The sequence below is a fragment of the Pristis pectinata genome, chromosome 5 (assembly GCF_009764475.1).
Source record: "Pristis pectinata isolate sPriPec2 chromosome 5, sPriPec2.1.pri, whole genome shotgun sequence".
Lineage (NCBI taxonomy): Eukaryota > Metazoa > Chordata > Chondrichthyes > Rhinopristiformes > Pristidae > Pristis > Pristis pectinata.
This window is the reverse complement of record NC_067409.1, coordinates 62,403,946-62,424,380: the sequence shown is the minus strand read 5'-3', so window position 1 is coordinate 62,424,380 and position 20,435 is coordinate 62,403,946. Positions and strand designations below refer to the sequence as shown.

Genomic DNA, 20,435 nt, shown 5'->3' with positions numbered 1-20,435 from the left:
TGAGAGTCCCTGACAGGATGATCAGCCATTCCTCTACAGAGAGGTATTTAGCTCTATAAAGTTTATTTTCAAGAAACACAAAGCTTGAGAAAGTTAGTTATTTCTCCACCCTGCATGGTGTAATGTCTCTTTCTGTCTTCCAGTCCTTTCTACTCAATATTCTTGGTCCTACCCACCTGTGATACTAGTTCCTCCAACTGAGATAGTGTCCACCATCGTTCAGGGACTGGCATGATTACCTCGCAAGGATGGCCAAATGAAGCCACTACTCCCAACAGACATCTCACAGAAATGAAAGAGCTCCCTCAACTCTCAAGTTCCCTTCAATGTTATCACCTGCATTATTGGGAAAAACTCTTAGCTTGTGCAATAATGTAAGCTTTATTCAAACTGTCATCATCATCCTCCCTCCATTAGTTTGTGATAGGAGAGACAGAAGTCATGTGAGAAGTTAAAGGGCATATGTTTGCTTGTGCTAATATTCAATTTTCCAAAAGAAAAAGCAGTGAAACTTTAAAAGCCAATACGTTACCCCATCTGTGTTGGCAATTAGAAAAGGTCACTGTTAATTATCTACACCTGTGAAACAGATTTTCATTTCTAACACCTGCAATGAGATGCAGGGAGAAAGATAGAGCCGAACATTCAATTTGATTTCTTTTAAAGTGGGAACTTTTGAAGTCCAAACGGGAAGGAAGGACAATATATAGATTGAGCAGAAGGGGAAGGGCAAATCATTGGAGGAAGAGTTGTGAGAAATGAATGGTGATGGTGATAAGAGAAAGGAATCCCCAGGGTCAATTTTTTCCTGCAATGATTCCTGCAAACCTTTTCTCTGCAAGACCCCACCAGAACAAACAACAATTTTCTTGAATAGGGAATGAAGGGGATGAGCAGATGAGCCAGGAAAGACTTAATTAGGTATTCATCTGAGGAGCAATAAAACTTCTTCTTTGGTAGTCCCTTGGGATCTAGGATAACTAGCTTCTATTCTAGTTTTGTGGATTTTGAGGTGACTGATGACGCCAGTGCAGGAACTGCAGACTACTGTGACTGGTATGGGAGGTGTTCAATAGAGCAGGTGGGCAGTATGAGAGACAGAAACCCTGCATAAGGAGTTGAGTGTATGTTCCCAATGCCATCTCAAATGTTCCTTCTCTACTTGGCACAGTTGTGGGTTGGGGATTGTCGGATCCAGTGATTTTCAAATCCGCAGGTTTTCAGGAGTCCAAGAATGAGTTGAAAGCTACTCGGTGCTTCAAAGTTTTATTGGACTATTTAAAACAAAGAAACAGACATAGAGCACGTGGCACTAGCTTTACTACTAGGAGATGAGCCGAGACAAAAGGAACTAAAGATGAGCTGGGGTGGGGGGGAAGAGATGAGAGAGATAGAGGCTAGATAAGCAAGAGAGATAGAGCATGATAAGCAAGACAGAGATAGAGGCAAGAGAGAGGGAGAAAGAGAGTGATTAACAAAAAACTACACCTTTCATACCTGAGGTAAGAGGTACTCCTGAGCTAACAATCATCCAGTCAGGAAGTCTATTAGATACCTGTGGCAAAACCATCCAATGAGAAAACACATATTCACCTGATGGATGAACCAATAAACTAGGAAGTGGCCATTCCTTGTGCAGCCACTTGAGGTGTATTAAACACTATACATGTTAAAAAGCTACTTAAAACAGTCAAATCCAACAGGATTCACAAGAGTCCATGGGGATGTTGCATTCTTTCAAGGAGGTTTCAGGCAGATCCTTGAAAACCACTCAGGCAGGTTTGCACCAAAGGAAAGGGATGCCAAATAGTGTGAAAGCAAAGTGAAGAACAAGAAGAAACACAAAGAACATCTATAAAAAGGCATATTCTCTAAATTCATCACATACTTTGATGCATCAGTATGCATAAGAAAAAAATGTTTTGTTGCAAGTCATAATTGACACTTAATTAAATCTTAGATTTCTATATTATCCCTCAAATGTGGGATTTGAGAACTGGAGGATAAATATACCCATTACTTTGAAAAAAAGCACTGAAGCATTAAGTAACCTTAAACATTAGGGGCAGGCACGGTAGTGTAGCAGTTAGTGTAACGCTATTACAGCACCAGCGACCAGGGTTCAATTCCCACTGCTGTCTATAAGGAGTTTGTACATTCTCCGGTTTCCTTCCGCATTCCAAAGATGTACAGGTTAGGAAGTTGTGGGCGTGCTATGTTGGCGCCGGAAACATGGCGACACTTGTGGGCTTTTCCCAGAACAGTCTATGCAAAAAGATGCATTTCACTGTGTGTTTCGATGTATATGTGACTAATAAAGATACCTTATCTTAACATTTTCAGCAATTACTCTCAAAATCCAGCTCAAACATCTGCATCCGTAAAGGCTAGTCCCTTCAAGGACACTGCAACTCAGCATCTCTCTTTTCCATGTCACGTTCTTTTCCCATTCACCATCTACACAAATGTCCTTGGGTACTGCACCCTCACAAACTATAAACTTTTCTTTTTGCATCTGACATCTGTTTCTCCTGCATGCATCAATGTCCAATAGACTGGTCCTTCACTATTCCCTTTACACCTTTCCCACATCTAATTTATGAAGCCAGCGTTCTCACAAGAGTTTTAGTTGCAGAATAACAGAAGCAGGATGAGGGTGTTGTACGCATACAAAGTGAAGCAGTGGATCTGCCCAGTACATTAACATACACCAGTCTTCCCCACAAGAGAAATTGAAATGTTGGCCTGTATAATTAACTCATTGACCACACACTTGTAAGTACAAATCAAGCCTCCATTTTACCTGACACTAATCCATTTTGTCCAAACCTCAGAGACAAAAATAACAGAAGTGAACCAGCAACGACATTAAGTAATATAAGTAAGCAATTGATAAGAAAACAACTTGTATCTAAAATAAGGCACAGTAAGCTCTCCTGTTTTTTTTGGTTTCTGCTAGCAATTGGTCCAGATTGAACTATTGTTTGATGATTACATAGATTTACATTTCAAGCCCCAAGATACTGAAGTGTGCAATTAGACTGTAAATCATGCCAAATGAATTTGAATCCAACTGGAGATGTCACCAGGTTTTGTGACTCTGCAGAGCAGATTCTGACATGCAATGACAATCCAAAGCTACCAACCTCCTATTTGGTGCTGAGGCTAGAAGCCAGCTAATTTAAGACTCAGTGCAGACACCCCATTTGCCAACATGGCTCCCACAATCCGTACATGTGCACACCCAGGTTTACGGCGCATAAACGGGAGTGGCCAAACGCAGCTGATTCTGGAGAAAGTGTCCGGAGTCAAGATTCAGCTTGTGTGTGTGTGTCTGTCTGTCCCAGGCTCGCGCATGCGCATTCTTTTAAAAAACCCTAGATGGCAGAAACTGCTACTGTCTGGTTGGGGTGGGGGTGAGATAAATAGAAACGTTTGCGCTTAAAATAATGCTACAGAACTTGTGATTATATTGACTTAATATGATGTGTTCAAATGAGTGCGTAGACAATAATGTTTGGATAAGTGATTTGTTATTTTGTCGACACACTTTTCAAGTTTTTCTGTGTTTAATTCCAAAGTAAAACTCCTAATCGCATGTTTTAAATTGTTTATTTTCTCCCTTATCACTTTTACTTTCTGATATTTTATACTGAAGCTTTTCGATAACTTTTGTTTGGCCCACGCTTTTGGTTTGTCCTGTACACCACTTTTTTTGTGAATGAACTCTTCCCCCTCAATCAAAGTTTCAGATTCTTTTTCTGAATGAACTCCTTCCTCTTGGTCTCTCGCGGCTCGCTGAATTTGACCTTTTTTTGTGAATGAACTTTCCCTCCCCCACGTTTTCTGTCTCAGTTGTTGGCTGTACCTGTTTTTTTTGTGAATGAACTTTCCCTCCCCCACAACCTCTTGCTGTCTGGTTTTGTTGACTTTTTATCCTTCTCTCGCTTATGAAATAAATTCGCCTTCTCTCACTTTAAAAGGGTTCTTTTCACTCTCTCTCTTTCTCTCTCTCTCTCGTTCTCCCACTCTTTCGCCTGGAGGGAAACTGTTGCTCTATGAATAAACATATCAATCAGCTGAAAAGCAGCCCGCACCATTGGTTAACTTACCAAAGCCATGCAAATCTGTCTGGTCATGCACAAAGCGCCACCCCCCGTTGCTGCGGGAACCATTCTTCCTGCCTGATTAGACAGCTTGAAAACTGTTGCTCAGATTATATTAAAGAAACAGTGGGAAAGAGACGAGGGCATTTTATGAAGTTAAAAACGCTCAACCATAGAACTTTTAACTCACTTTGTATTTCTCGAACCAATGTTCTTCTTTTCAAAGGCAATGTTTCACCATACAAGCTTTGCAGTTGCTCAGAGAAAAATAACCTATATGTTTTAAAATAAAACATCTGCAGCTTTGCAAAGATGCGTCATGATTGCCCGGGGTTTTGTGACTCTTGCAATCATTAAACACGATCAGAGAAGGTTAGAAATGTTGCAATTGTTGTTATATTTTCCAGTTTTAGTTCCGGTTTTTTGTCACTTACAAAAAATACAGTGTTCTTTGGTGCTTGACAGAAGGGGCGAATCACGGAGAAGCTTTCAGGCCGGCAAGGATAACTTGAATAAAGGATCGATGTTGTTAGGCAGGAATTATGCAGTCAGTTTTATGTATACTCGGACCCACAAAACAAGTGCATGTTTCTCTCGTACTGATTTAAATCTAGACTTTGTGTTGAGGTGAAGCTGTGGTTGGCTACAATTTAGGGCTCAGCAACTTGATTTAAACGACGAATATTTCCGTCTTTTCTTTCCAGGACAGTCATGTCTAGAATTGAATGCGATTTGCACAAACTGATTAAATCCCTCTCCCCCCTCCCCCATGTATAGAGGCGTTAGAAACTAGGTTAGTCTTTGCGAAAGAAAGCCTGTATCTTTAATCAAGTAGAGGAGTGAGTGATTGACGGCTGGAAATTGGAGCCGATGAAATAGACAGGCGACCAATGAGAGAGATCCATGAGAAAACACTGGAGGCCCCTGGAGGAGAAGCAAAGGAAAAACGAGTGAATTGAGCACAATCATAGGTCTGGGCTGTCTTGAAAGGACTTACATCAACTAATTCATGCTATTTACCAAATTTGACGGGAATATTTATAGGCGATCGCACTACACCCATTCAGGTGAGACCCTGTTCAACTTTTGCAAGCCTCTAGAGCATTGCGTGATACAGCTTTGCAGAAATAATAATGATAATAAAACGCTCTCCATCTGGCCCCGTTATCTGCATATAAGGACAACATTTGGGAATCCCACGATGATCGCCATTACCAGTTTACTGTGTATTGCCCGGGTCTGCAAGCCCTTTATATCGATGCGAACGCACATTCACAGATAATTCCGAAGTGCTGGGATGGGATCAGTTTATCTGTTTTGTGCGTGTATTTGTGTCGTCTTCCCAACCTCCCCCACGCCGCTAATTCCGTGCAGTTTGTCCATGTTTTCAGGCCGATCGCTATCTCTCTGGAACAGGTTGGGGCGGTAGTCTGAGATTTTTTTTGTGAATGGTGCGCTGCAGGCTAATTAGTTATGCAAGTTCAGGCGGTCCATTCAAGATTTTTCTTTGGCCATCTTGTCTGTCATTGTAGGCTGATCGAGTCCGTCAAGGCACAGTCTCTATCTAAATGCTGAAGAATAAAACCAGCTAAGAGTTTGCGATGAGCTACGGAATGGACGGATACTACGACCAGCAAGTGCCTTACATGGTGACTCCTGTAAGTGAACTGACAAGTCGATTAGTAAAAACTTGACAGACGGACGTGATTTTTAAAAAAAAATAATATTACAGTTTTATGAACGTCATCACCATAACTTCAGCGGCACATCATTTAATGTTTATAACAACAACAAAACACTAATGGGGATAAAAGTAACATCTTTTAAAATAAGGAAATGTTTGAGACTGGTTTTAATCCATCTCCCCACCCCACTCTCCCCCACCTTTCTTGCCTTTCACCAGAGGTGGGCGAAGCATTTCCCAAGTACCAACGTTGTACCTCAACTCGACCAGGCTATAAACTGTCAACATTATGAGAAATTATGCAACACCAAGAAGTAAGCAGGAGCTTCCACAAAGCGAGGAGGACAAAAACAGCTGTTCACTATTTGTAAACCAGGCCGTCCTGTTGCAAATACTAGGAAAGGAAACACAGCTTATTAAACGGTGCTTGGCAAATGTAGAACTGCATTTCCTTTATCACTTTTGCTGTCTAACGTTCTACATTACCGCACTAAAACACCCATCCCGCCCTTTTTTTCATATTTTAAAAACATCTTCAGTTATTCTGAAATCCCACACAGTATTCGCATGACTGCTAAATACAAATTGATGGAATGGTTTGCCACAAATAGTTGAAAAAGAAAACATATCCACGTGGTGGTCTGGATCAAGTTTTCACTTGTTTTTTTTCTCTACATTAAGCTCTCAAAGTACAGATACTGGCCAAAACTAGCTGCGCTGATTTTGAGATTTTTTTCGTCTCAACTCAGAGACCCTGAGAGATGCGTTGTATACTTTACGTGCAGTAGGTGTGTGGCTCCACGTTTTAACAAACAATTTGTCTTCTGTAGAAACCGCATGGAGGAAAATGTAGTGAAAGGACAAGTGAAAGGAAAAGAAAACTCATTGACACAGATTTAGCTCAAGATTCGGAAGGTAACCTTTTTTCAAAATTATATGTCTTCCGCCTACTTTATAGCGTCCCAAGCCATTATTTATATTAGAATATCTCAAAATATAAATTAATGTTTCCATTGCCACTAGTATTTGTGGGTAAATGTTTACAAATTCCCGTCTCACATTTACTGTCAAACAAATGCATACGCAGTTTATGTATTCAGTCTCCTGTGGCACAGGTTATAAACGTAATTCTACTTCACACTTTTATATTTTATGCCGAGTTTTGCGATCTTTACACAATCTGTCCAATGACTTCATATTTGTTGTGGTTGGGAATCTTATTTTTTAAACCACGGAGATAGTGCATAACTGATAGAATTAACTGAATAAATCGTGCCGTTGCCGTTTTACCTCCTGTTGTTGCGTTTAGATCATTATACTATCTGTCTGATTTCAACTAAAAAGACAACCGCATGAGAATGTACTTTTAAATCTGGGATGTGTTCTAGGTGATGATGACGGGGAGCTGTTTAACATCCGATGTATGAGAGTTAGATCTGATCAATATTTCTGTTTAAGATTCTCATCCAAGTTTACAGCATTATAAGGAGATACTCTTCCATCATATTGAATGTTAGCACAAGGTTATTAATAAATCAATTTCACGTGTTTTCGGCTGACTTGATTTCAGATTGTGTTAAAAATCACTATTACACCTTTAACAATGATCTGACTTTTTTCATTCTTTCTGTATCTGCAGAACTCTTCCAGGATTTGAGCCAGCTGCAGGAAACGTGGCTCGCAGAAGGTAAGAAACTGTCTCAGCCCTGGGAGATAGAATAAAAATGTAGAAAAGAAATACAATTGCGACGCCTAAAAGTTGCGTTCCTAACGTGAAGCCCAATTAATTGAGCTCAAAAAGAGCCACCTCATGTGTCATGCATACATTATAGACTGTGATTAGTCTGCCTTGGGGAACTCAGGGCTGATCTTCCCAGTGTCATCACAGATTACCAGGAGAAATTGCTTCCAGTATACAATCACATCTGCTTTTGGGGGAAGATCTGCAGCCGCCCAGACAGCTAGACTTAAGTTTGAAAGCACCATTTAGTTTTGACTGGCGATGATTTTACTTGATCAATCTTCATTGCTGCCGGAGATTTTTTTAAGCGTGAATTATTAAGACACTAAACTGCATCTGAGCTCCGATGGTGCCAAAAACGAGCTTTGATGTTCTTTAGGTGTTGTTTTCTGATGGCAAAAAGTGTTTATATTCCTCGATTCATCGCGACGGGATGCTTCAGGATCTGAGTGCAAGTGTCTTTTATCCAGCTTGCTCACAGCACAGAAGTTTAGGTTTGTAGCTCGCATATTTTAGATCTGTTATATTTATTTGGAAGACAGGAAAATTTCCGAAACTCGGACGATGTTGAGACCTATAACTTTAGATTGCATATGTATTTTTAAAGCATGTTGTTATTGATATCAATTAGCCTTAATTTAGCGCCAAAATTAGTTTCAAATAATTCACGTTGGTTTTAAGCTGTATCAGTTTGCTTTATGAATAATTTTCAGTATCATTTGGAAATTGGTATGAGGTTATTTCTAATGTTAAGGAGGTTCATTATTTTAAAATAGTTAACACAGGAATATCGGTAGCAACTTTGGACACAATATAGTTCTATTTAACCACTCACTATTTATGTCATTATGATTTTTAGTTGGCATTTTCGATACTTCATTATATTGCAGAAAATGTTTACATAAGCATGCCTCAGTTCTGTTTGCATTTCTTAATTATCCTGTTTTTATCATTTGAATTGCTAAAGTTTGATCCTAATCTGCGAATCTGGGCACCAAATGGAATGCAGGTCGTTGCCATTCTTGTAAACATAGTTAGATGAAGATGAACAAATGCAGTGGTGAATAGAAGGAAAATTGGTTAAGGTAGCAAAGTGTAATAATTGATTTTCTTTGAAAAAATATCTTAACCCAGTGTCTGCAGATCCCACTTTGCTGAGTTACAGTCCTATATTTTTTTCCCTACTGGGACGTCTAGGCTGCTGTCTCTACAAACCAATTTGGGAAATAACTGTTCCCTGGCAACTTTAGAACAAGGATGACCTTAAAGAAGATTAATTATTTTTATTCAGCGCTCGCTCAAACATTCTGCACACCTTTTGAGACATTCGATAGCATTTGAACAGTCTGATTGAAATGACTGGGCGCCAAAAGGATAGGATGAATAGACATTTCCTGCCTTTTCATTGGGCTGTGTGGGATGACCAGGTGTTCAAAAGTCTCTGAGATACTTAAAATGGCAATTTCACCGAAAAGAAAATTGACTCTTGGATGGAAGGCTTCCTAAATTTACTTCGCTGTTTTGTGTAGTAGTAAGTAATTTCCTGTGATGATCGCGTTAAACACAAGATGCTTGTAAGTCAATTAGTAAGATATATTAATAATTATATGCGAATATGAACTGTTTATAGCAGGGAAGTGCATTTCAGTGTGTCATCAATTCAGGTTTAAACAATTTAAGTGGATACGATCGTTGAATGAAATTGATGAACAGTGGGTACTGTGTTGCTAATGTACAAGGGGCGGTATTTTTTTCCATAAAGTTATTTTTTGCTCTAGTTTATTCGCATTATCGGTGAACTGTGGTGATACTGATCTATTATATATAAGCAGAGTAGTCAAGAAGCGCAGTAGGAATGGTCCTTATTACCAACAGTTGTTAAGGTGTGTGGAGAGTATTAAGCGCAGGGGTCTTTGAGACAAAATTGTTTTTGTTGTCATAACAAAACTCTGACAAAAGCTCAGTTTGCTTTGGCAACTTTTTTGCTAGTTACGATTTGTCTCGAAAACCTGATCTAAACGATCACTGTTTTTTAAAAGTATTGGACATTATTCAGCTACCCCTTCAACGCATTTGCAAAATAACTGTACAGCTGGATTATCGCCATTCGGATCTGCAATGATAGCGTGCTTTGCCAATGCATTGTTTGTGCTGCAGTTGGAATTGATAAACATAGTGGGGAGAGTGACTGGGGACAGGGTGTACTGGAAGAAGATAGAGAGTAACCAAAGTGTGCTCAAGTATCTCAGGATCCAGCAAGCATTTTGAATAGCAATAAAAATGTTGCGTTCTGTTGTGTACGGATTATTAGCTTGTAATGTAAAGATACTGCTTTGAGTTTAGTAAAAAGATGCGTGTAGTTATATTTAATTTATTAGATATACAGGAGCCACTTGGTGTTGTTTTGAGCAGCCTATATGCTTTTAGTTAAGTCGTGCGTTTTGGCAGTATCCATTGGCATTGTTTAGTTTCTGACAGGTAACGGAGCGAGAATGGAGGAAGGTTTGCTCACATCAAAGCAGTATATTTGCATTCAGTGTTTATTTTTTGTGTAACTCGATATTCCTCTCCGCCTCCGTCATTTGTTGAACTCCGCTTCTATGCATTATGCACATATTCCCACTGTTTTACTTTCGCTAGAAGTGTCAGCAAGCTTGGTGCCATGTCACCAATCCCAGTTTTGATCAGCTGCCCAAAAATATCTTAATGGGTACTCATAAGTTTCATTTTATTGATTCACTTTTAGGATTTGTTTTGGTATTAGTTTGCTTAGTTTAGAAATTGACTTGCCTCTCCTGGACCTAAACAAATCGCAGTCATAATAATACAATGGCAGTCTTAAGCTAAAATACTGCAGAAGTTGGAAATCTGAATTAAAAACTTAAAAAGCTTGAAGTGCTCAGTAGGTCATGCAGCATTTGTGGAGAGAGAAACAGAGTTAGTGTTGTAGTTAACAGTGGCTCTAAGAGTTACAGAAGAATTGAGTTTTTTGTGGAACTGATACCCTCAGAAGAAATGCTTATGTTGCACAGACTGTTGTGAAATTGTTCATCATGTGGAAGGTTCTATCAGGGTGGCTCATTCAGAAGGAAAATATCACACTTTTGGAACTGAAGCAGTCTTCTGTGTTTGGGTTTAGGCATGTTTTGAGAGCAGCTTAGAAAGAGCTTTGCTGTGTTCTGAACATTGTTATTCCTGACATAGACAGACACTGAAAACCAAAAGAAAACCTCTGTCCCCTACAAAAAAATCACCCCCAAAATTGAATTCATCTGCCTGAGGGGCAAGAGATGACAAAAATCGCCTGTAAAGGGTAGTTAAAGTCAAATGGTGTTTGGGCCATATGTTTGGATGTTGAAAAGTCTACCACTAACAATGATCATTTCTGAGGATAACACTGTTGCACAAGCTAACAAAAGCTCTTGAAGGGCAGCACTGCAGCATTTTTTCCTCTTTAGTTTCTCCTAATGCTGTTGCATTAACAGATAGCATTGAAATAACAGTTCTGCAGAATGTCTGCTCATAAATAATAAAAATCATTATAAGACCCAAGCTACAAAAGATACTACATGTGCCAATGAATTTCAGCATTTTGTTTTTGAATGTAAGTGCAAATGCTTTGCAATGTTTTACAGGAAAAGTGCAAGTTTACTTCTGTCATTGTTCCCTGCAACCCCACCCCTAATCCCCAGGCTGAAGGGTGTGACATTGTTTTAGTGGTCTGACCACGCATTCCAGAGCCTGGATTGTTTTACTGATGAAAGGTGGAGTTTAATTTTTTCTCATACTGCTATTCTGTAATTGTTATGATCAGTTATCTTATTTGTTGTCAACAAGAATGGTCCATAGACTTTTTAGAGATATATTTGACTTAATTACTATTTGCATAAACTTGTAAATTTTAGGGACACAAGAGATTGCAGATGCTGGAATCTGGAGCAACAAAAAAATTGCTGGAGGAACTCAGCGGTTCAAGCAGCATCCGTGGGGAGAAAGGAATTGTCAACATTCTTGATTCAAGGTTTCGACCCGAAACATCGACAGTTCCTTTCCCCTCCGCAGATGTTGCTCAACCAGCTGAGTTCCTCCAGCAGATTGTTGTAAACTTTAGGAAAGCCAATGACTGGGAACTATAGTTACACCTTGCCTACTAAATAGATTTGAAAATAAATTGATCCATCAGACAGAATGTTTTTGCACATTCACTTGTATAGGCTGTTTTTTGTCATTTTACAATGCTTGAATTTTTCTAAAAGCTTTTCAGACAACAACATTCAGTACTGAGGGAGAACTGAGAATACTGTCCTCATAGTGGCCATGAAGCATTGTGAGACTTGGATTTGCCTTCATGCTGAATGCCAAATGACTTATATGCATTCAGGTTATTGTATTTTTTAGTTTAAAGAATAAGAGAATATTACTCATTTTGACTGTATTTTTTGTTGAGATTTCAATTACTTTACAAGACATTCCATTTTCTTTCCAAGAGAAATGAATGCACACTGCAGAGTCCTAGTTGCGGTTTATACCATCACAGTTGAACGGCACGGAAACAGGCCCTTCAGTCCACTACATGTGTGCCGGCCTTCGAATACCTGTCTATATTAATCCCATTTTCCAGAACTTGGCCCATAGGATTATAATGCAATATCTAGTTTGAATGCGCTGACTAAATGTAAGCAGGCTTGACATGAACTCAGTACCATTACTTACAACAAGTATACATTTTTTTTGGCCTTCAGCTTATTTAGGCCTAAGTTTTAAAAAAACATTATGTTCCAGACTCCTGTTCAGGGAGAACGGTGTCCAGCCAGGTGTTTTATTGCTGCTGGATTTTGCTGTGCAATGAGTATAAATGGGGGAGTGGAACCCCATGTTTAATTACAGAAACTAATGCCTTTATTATGACATAATATTTTCACTCCTATATTTTCATGCCTGTATGAATCTGTCAGTTGCTAAATCCTTGGTTTCTTTATTATGGAGAGTAATTGAAAGGGTGAGCTGAGTGCCTGCCTTCACCCATTATTTTAAGCTTTTGAGCAAAAACCTCCTGGTCCATTATATCAGGGATAAGCAAATATCACTTTGAAGCTAAAATTAATTTTAAACCAGAGCTAAATTTTGTTTTTGTTGTTGAAATCCTGCTGAAATCCCAAAGACAGCAGTGTATTTCTGTGCTGTCTTTACATTTCCAGCGTCAATCAACAGTGATGTTTGTAGGAAATCACTAATCGACCAAAGCGAACATTCACTTTGAGGGGTTCTCTGGTTATCACCTTGCATTTCTTGTTGTATCAGGCTGTGGTCAATCATGAGAACTATGCAAGCATAGTTATTTTGGAGAAGTTTGCTTTTAGTAACTGGCAATAAAACAATTTATTGGTATTGGTTTATTATTGTCACTTGTACAGAGGTACAGTGAAAAGCTTGTCTTACAAACCGATCGTACAGGTCAATTCATTACACAGTGCGGTCACATTGAGTTAGTACAGAGTGCATTGAGGTAGTACAGGTAAAAACAATAACAGTACAGAGTAAAGTGTTACAGCTACAGAGAAAGTGCAGTGCAATAAAGTGCAAGGTAGATCGTGAGGTCATAGTCCATCTCATTGTATAAGGGAGCTGTTCAATAGTCTTATCACAGTGGGGTAGAAGCTGTCCTTAAGTCTGGTGGTACGTGCCGTCAGGCTCCTGTATCTTCTACCCGATGGAAGAGGAGAGAAGAGAGAATTTCCCGGGTGGGTGGGGTCTTTGATTACGCTGGCTGCTTCACCAAGACAACAAGAGGTAAAGACAGAGTCCAAGGAGGGGAGGCTGGTGTCCGTGATGCGCTGGGCTGTGTCCACAACTCTCTGCAGCTTCTTGCGGTCCTGGGCGGGACAGTTGCTGTACCAAGCCGTGATGCATCCAGATAGGATGCTTTCTATGGTGCATCAGTAAAAGTTGGTGAGAGTCAAAGGGGAAGAGGTCCACAAACTTTCAGTTAATTATGAAAATGTGCAATGTTAATTTTGGGACTTCATATGGCCACTAGACAAACTAGCCTACAAGGACCATTTTTCGGAGTTGGGGAAGCTTATTGATTTAAAGAGTTAAAAAAACTCAGCACAGGTCACACTCAGTTTCCTGATGTGTGCTAACAGTGGGCCAAATTCCTCAACTGTAGAGTAATCGTAGAAAATGCAGCTTGAGTCATAGAGTCATACAGCACAGAAACAGGCCTTTCTGTCCACCTTGTCCATTGCCAACCATTCAACTCATCTATACTCCTATCATACTGCCAAGTATTTCCAGGATTTACTGTTTTTACTTTAGATTTCCAGCATCCACAGTTTCAGTTATAAGAAGTAAATTGACTGGTTGGCCAAAATCTTACCCTTATTTGTGGTCTTCAATTACTTTTCTAGTCAGTGTTTTCTCCTCCCATCTCAGGATCAAAGCCGTAAACTCTTTCCTAGGATATGGATCCAAGTACAGCAGTCATTTACTGATAAACCTATTGGTAAAGACTGCTAGTGAGGCATTTCAACTCCAGAATTTTATCAGTTAAAATCCGATTCCCACAAGGGTCCACATAATGTTGAAGAGCATAAACCTGACCAATTTTTATTTCTTAATCCATGGCATTGAACTAATTATAGATCCCTGGCCGTTTTATCAACTGATTTCAGTTTAACCTGCAAAGACAATAAATTGATCTTGAAGTTTCCCCAATCTGAATGGTATAGATGAACTCACAAGATTGAGTACTTACATTTGCAATGGAGTGTTTAGTTACTTTCATATGAAAACCCCGATGTAAGCAGTGCATTGAATCAACTGTGGATTAGTCAAAAATTTAAGTATACTCCAAATGAATTTTGCCTGTGTACATGTGTGCATTTGTGTGTGCGCTTAGGTGTGTGTGTATCTACACACTGTGCGCCCTTTTCACATAATGAATTATTTTTCAAAATTTGTTTGGCATGATTTTAGTTTTGATGCAAACCCAAATACATTTTAAAATCAGTGGAATGAAGTACAAAAAACCTGAAATAAAACTGATGTTGGAGCAGCAGGAATAGAGTTTGAGTTTAGAAGGGGTTTTTATTTCCCACATCACGGTTACTTGGTATTGGGCAAAAAACAAAAGGTGTCAGATCAAAGTTGGATGGAGTAATAGGGAGATTCTTGTATATTCATATTTCATTATAACTTCCATGTTACTATTTTGGGGTTCATTCACAGCTATAATTTTGTCTCCATTTCATCATTGCCCAAATTGTTTAAAGTTGCAAATGCTATTCATTGACTTTTTGATAATGAAAATCCAGCAATAAAACAAAATTGTCCTCTCACAATCCCAATTGGAAAGACTTTTTGTGGTGGAAAATATCCGTGAAAGGCTTTCCTGTTGTAGGTTGGTGTAGTTCAGAAATGGAACCGTGGAACCCTGTATCCTGCTGCCTCAGTGGTGTAAAGATCACTGAACATGCAAAGGATAGGCTCTATCCAAGGTAACAGAGCAAAGTGAAAATTCAGTATCTTCTATAAAAATGTTAATGGTTGGATTGTTTACTAATTGGTTTTAGTTTATTAGTGGTTTTATGGTTTTGAGGTTGCTAATTTTTTTGCAGCAATTATTTTCACCACGTTGAATGTGTTACCTATCATTGAAAAACCAGGATTGGTTTATTCCGAGCTGGCGTTTTATTTAAATCATTTCACATTCAGTATTTTCACAGATTTTATTTTTTTTCAACAGCTCAGGTCCCTGACAATGATGAACAGTTTGTGCCAGATTTCCAGTCTGAAAATTGTAAGTAGAATATGACTCATTTTTTTAATGATTCTTTTTAATTTGAACAGTATCCTGCTTTGTGGTCAGGTGCTGGTGTGGGGGTCTGGGTGCTGGAGGATGCATTGGAGTCTTCTTTCCCTGTCTCTATGACATCAGCAAAGCAAGGACTCAGGATCCATGTTATGAATGAGGCTGTTGTGGCTGCAGGCAGCTCTAGGAAATACCAACCGGATCAAGGTGTTAGACACAGAGGGATCTGTCATTCATATGTTCTCTGGACTGAAGACAGATGGGGAACCAATTGCATGCAGCTTCGGCTGCTTGAGCCAACTCTTGTTACAGTAACATGAATTCATTCCATACTCTATTGAAAATGTTGGACATTCAGTGCAATACACAGGCATTACTGTTGATTAATGTACACAAATCCACATATTATCACTTTCAGTGTGTGCTTTCATGCTGGCACCCCCAAAGTCATCAGATTTCAAAATTTTTCTGCAATGATTGATGGTTTCCTTCAAGTAGCTGACACCATCTTTCAGAAGTTAGGATAGAGACCCTGGAAGTGTGCCAGGAATTGAAGGGGTTTAGGGGATAGTCTCCCAAACACAGAGGGTCATTTGAAAATTACTAATTGACTGTGTATGGAGTATTTGACATGCTTGTGTTCATTGTGTATTGCCGTACACACTGTATGTCAGGTATTTGGAGGTGTGGGTGAATAACCATAACAAGTAGGGAAGTGCAGGTTCGTACCATTAACCCTTTTAGGCCTATTGCTATTGGATCGATGTTGATTGCTATTTGTGTGAATATATGTTACTCACTTTGATCAGGTGTGTAAAAGTTAGACATGCTGATATTATTGCAAGGAGTGTATTAATCAGTTGTGTGCCATTTAAAATCATTTCCATTCATGCGTTATTATCGACGTGAAAGAATTGTTTAAAAGTAAATGTTTCTTTTGATGCATTTAAACCAAAATGAAGGCTGAGTGTGCAAATTGAGATGGCATTTCACTTTGCTCCTCAACAGCACTGCCTTGTTACTTAATCATTTTTCTTCTTCGTCAAATTAAAATTGTGTGGATTTAAAACTTTTAGCTTACTGAGCTGTGGCCCGATATTAGTGACCTTCTGGTAACAAGTAAAACCAAACGTTGTTGCCTTGGTAGCCAATGGGCTGCACCTAAGATGGTGGATTGCATGGCTTTTAGCATTGACAACACAGTAAATCAAATCAGAGTTACTGTTGGAGGTGGCTGTGTTTTCATGTTATTGGTGGCCTGTAGTGACATTAGTGTCATAGAGTTGTACGGCACAGACATGGGCTCATCATGTATATGCCAACCTTTGTGCCCATCTACACTAATCCCAGTTTGCCTGCATTGGGACCATATCCTTCTATGCCTTGCCTATTTGTGTCTGGCTAAATGGTTCTTAAACATTGTAATTGTATCTGATTCCATTATCTCTGGCAGCGCGTTTCAGATATCAAACCCTCTCTCTGTGTGTAAAAAAAAAATTACCCCTGAGATCCCTTTTAAAACTTCTTTCTCTCTTCTTAAACCTATGCTCTACCATGGGAAAAAGATTTTACTATCTATCCATTCTATGCCTCTTATATTTTTGCATAATTCTGTCAAGTCACCACTCAGCCTTCTGTGCTGCAAGGAAAACAAGCCAGCTGATCCAATCTCTCCCTGAATCCAGAGAAAGATGTGATTGTGCTGGAAAGAGTGCAGAGGAGATCCTGGTGAATCTCCTCTGCACTCTTTCCAGCACAATCACATCCTTCCTAGAGTGCAGCAATCAGATCTGCACGTGACGATGCAAGTGCAGCCAAACCAGTGTTTTGTAAAGTTGCAACATAACTCCCCCCAACTCTTATTCTGTGCCCCGCCCTATGAAAGCAGGCATGCCTCCTTCACCATCCTGTAAACCTTTGTTGCCGCTTTAAGGAAACTATGGACTTTGACCCCTAAGTCTCTCTGTTCATCAACATTGCTTAGTGCTCTACCATTTACTTTACATGCCCTACCTCTATTTGACTTCCTGAAATGCATCACCTTGCATTAAATTTCACCTGCCAATGATCTGCATAATTTTCCATCTGATCTATATCCTGCTGTTTCCATGGATAACCTTCCTTGCTATCCACATCGCCACCAATTTTCCTGCCATCCACAAACTTACAAATCATACCTCCTACATTCACATCCATGTTGCTCATAATGTCAAAAACAGCACAACTCCCAGCACTGATGCCTGTAGTACCTCGTTAATCACAGACTTGCAAGCAAAAAAACACCTTTCTGCCACTACCCTCTGTCTCTTATCACCAAGTCAATTTTGGATGCAATAAGTCAGCTTGCCTTGGATTCCATGTGCCTTAACTATCTGGACCAACCTACCATGATGGACCTTATCAAATGCTTCACTGAAGTCCATATAGACAACATCTTACCACCCTTGCATTCATCATTCGCCTTTGTTTCCTCCTCAAAAATCTCAATCAAATAATTGAGACAGGATTTCCCCCACACAAAGCCATTCTGACCATCGCTAATCATTTCCAAAGAACATAAATCCTGTCCCTTAGCATTTTCTCTGATAATTTCCCTACCACTGACATAAGGCTCTCTGGTCTGTTGTTACCCTGCTTATCCCTTCATTGTTTACTGATAATATCTTTTGATGCCTGATGTCCTGTATTGGCATTCTCTAACCAGTGAGGAGCTGCTTACTATTGCAACACTGTTATATAAATGCATCATGGGTGTCTCTTTCCTTGTTGATGAAGTGCTCACCAACATTTATTCTTGCAATAAGAAGAGATAATCACCAAGTAACTACAGTGAGGACTGATAGAAGAACAGCCATTCCAAACTTCTTTGCTGGTTTACACCATTCCTGTATGTTTCTGGTATCTCAGCTAGGGAGGAGAAAATGGGTCAAAGCTGTTACTGACCCTTCCTTTGAGATAATAGGGAGTGAGGTAGTGTTTTTAAATTCCACGTCCTCACTGAAGAAGAACATTGGGGCATAGGAATTTAACTAAGTAAAAGATGTTTGCATCTAGAATCTCAAAAAAAAAATCTGCATTGCCTGGTTAGGGCCTCTCTGCAGTTAATTTCTGAGGATAAAACCTTTATGTTTACATGGCCTTTTACTCAGAAATATCTCAACATGTTGGATAGTGTAATTCAATAAATTCATACAGTCAATTACTTAGAAAGGGAATCACTGTTACATTGTTCTGCTTTGTTTTGTGCATTGCAAAATTTTATGAACAACAGTGAAACAAGTAATTATGTTTCGTGGTGCTGACTGAGAGAATGCTACTTATCCTTATTGGTAGTTATTATTAATAAAAACTTTACTGGACTATGTGCAGCTTCAGTTTTGCTCTATTAAATTGATATAATTTCCTTTTAATTATTACATGGTTGTCTCTAATTGTGCTGTTACCACTCTTAAATGGAAAATTCCCCTAAATGTGTATGCAGAAGATTTGCACTTGTGCTTTGAAGTTACCTTTGCAATTTCCTTTCAAACAATGGCACACAGGCAACTCTGATCCATGGGTACTATACCCTGATGTTGCCTAATCCACTCTGTATTGTGAGTTGGACAATTTAGCATCTGCAGGAATTGCCAACTCAACTGCTTGTGGTAGAAGATATTTTAGGATATAAACCTTGTCGTCTAGAAGTTGTTCTGTTTTATTTGCAAGACTGATTCTAATGTCTATGTGCACATTGGTTCTGTGTTGCTGTATAGTAATCTTTGTTCAGATCAAGCTGACCTTTTGCACTGAATTGTGATGAGGAGAGTTGTAGGATCAAAAAGGGATGGTGAGTTCAAGCATTAATGTGCAAATTTCAACATGAACTCCTATGTCTACTGATATCTTTGTAATTGTTCATAAATATGTATGTCTAACCTGATCTTGTCATCGTTTTGTTTTAAAGAGCGTCTGCTTTTTCTCACAACAGCCTTCCCTTCACTATTGAAATGTGGATTTGTTATGCAGTGACAGATGTCGAAAAACTAGTTTGGCAAATTGCTCTGACAGTAAACCTGTTAACAGTTCAGTACTGTTGTAGCTTTTTAAAGAATGCTGTGGTTGTTTAAGGGATCCAGTTTACTTGTACTATTTGTTAAGTTTCTTAGCTTCTTACTCCCAAACTCCCCACACCCCATTTTTCCTCATGTGAGTGCACACAGTGAGTGACAGTGGTCTATTCCCGTGTTTAAAAATGGAAGGATCAAACCCATCTCTGATTGAGATTTTGTCACACTCCACACATAGAAGGTCCTGAAAATTGATCAGGAAAGGTAATTTCAGCTGATGGTTTTGCTTTCCAGCAAAGGCATTTTGAGACTATTTGCAGTATCCCATTGCAAGTTAGATGAGATCAGTTAAATCACTGTAGACCCAGGTCTGTAAGTTTTTTCACAAAGGTATTTAAGGTATGAGATTACATTCACTGGGCAAGGCATCAGACCACCTCTAATTATTTGAATATTTACTGGGTTTGGATTTACAAATAAGGAACTGTACTAAAATGAATTTGTGGACTTCTTGTGTCAAGAATGTAGTCAATGTTGCATTTATTTTAGATACAAAATGGAAAATGCTTCATAAAGTATAGATAAGGGACCTGATAGCATCTGATTCTTGGTATTAACTATTTTCATTTATTCTCTTTAAATATTGCTCAGCACTTTCACTTGTCATTTCATATCAAAACATGACAATGAAAACATGAGGCAGTGCAGGAATGAGCCAGCCCAATTGTTTCACCAGATGGTCAGCAGTCTGTTCTAAGGGGCTATGACTCCTGTGGTGTGATTGGGAGCTCTTACTGAAAAATCTCAATTCTTTCTTGCTTGGAGAGGATGTTCTGCATCTCTAGTGAAGAACATATAAAAGAGAGAATTTTGTTTAAAGGAATAACACGATCATACTACTTTATTTTCAGCACCTTATTTTTAGCAATTAAGAAATCCATAGTTCTTCCAATAAGAAGGTAGTTGAGGGATGGTGAGGTTGGGGGGGCACAATTTGGTGTTTTGAAAAAAAATGCTTTATACAGAGAGTGGTTATGATCTT

General features: G+C 39.1%; 1 protein-coding gene across 2 annotated transcripts in view; it reads left to right on the top strand.

The window, feature by feature from the left end:
* Positions 1-5,707: 5,707 nt before the first annotated feature.
* The window catches only part of etv1 (ETS variant transcription factor 1), a 104,220-nt gene continuing 89,492 nt past the window's right edge, over positions 5,708-20,435 (top strand). Inside the window, exons 1-4 of one of the 2 annotated variants that reach the window (XM_052015545.1) lie at positions 5,708-5,764; positions 6,621-6,705; positions 7,430-7,477; positions 15,279-15,332. In XM_052015545.1, the coding sequence (XP_051871505.1) occupies positions 5,708-5,764; positions 6,621-6,705; positions 7,430-7,477; positions 15,279-15,332 (244 nt within the window). Of the gene's footprint in view, positions 5,765-6,620; positions 6,706-7,429; positions 7,478-7,680; positions 8,026-15,278; positions 15,333-20,435 lie in introns of those variants that run through there. The other variant, XM_052015547.1, reaches the window with a different exon arrangement.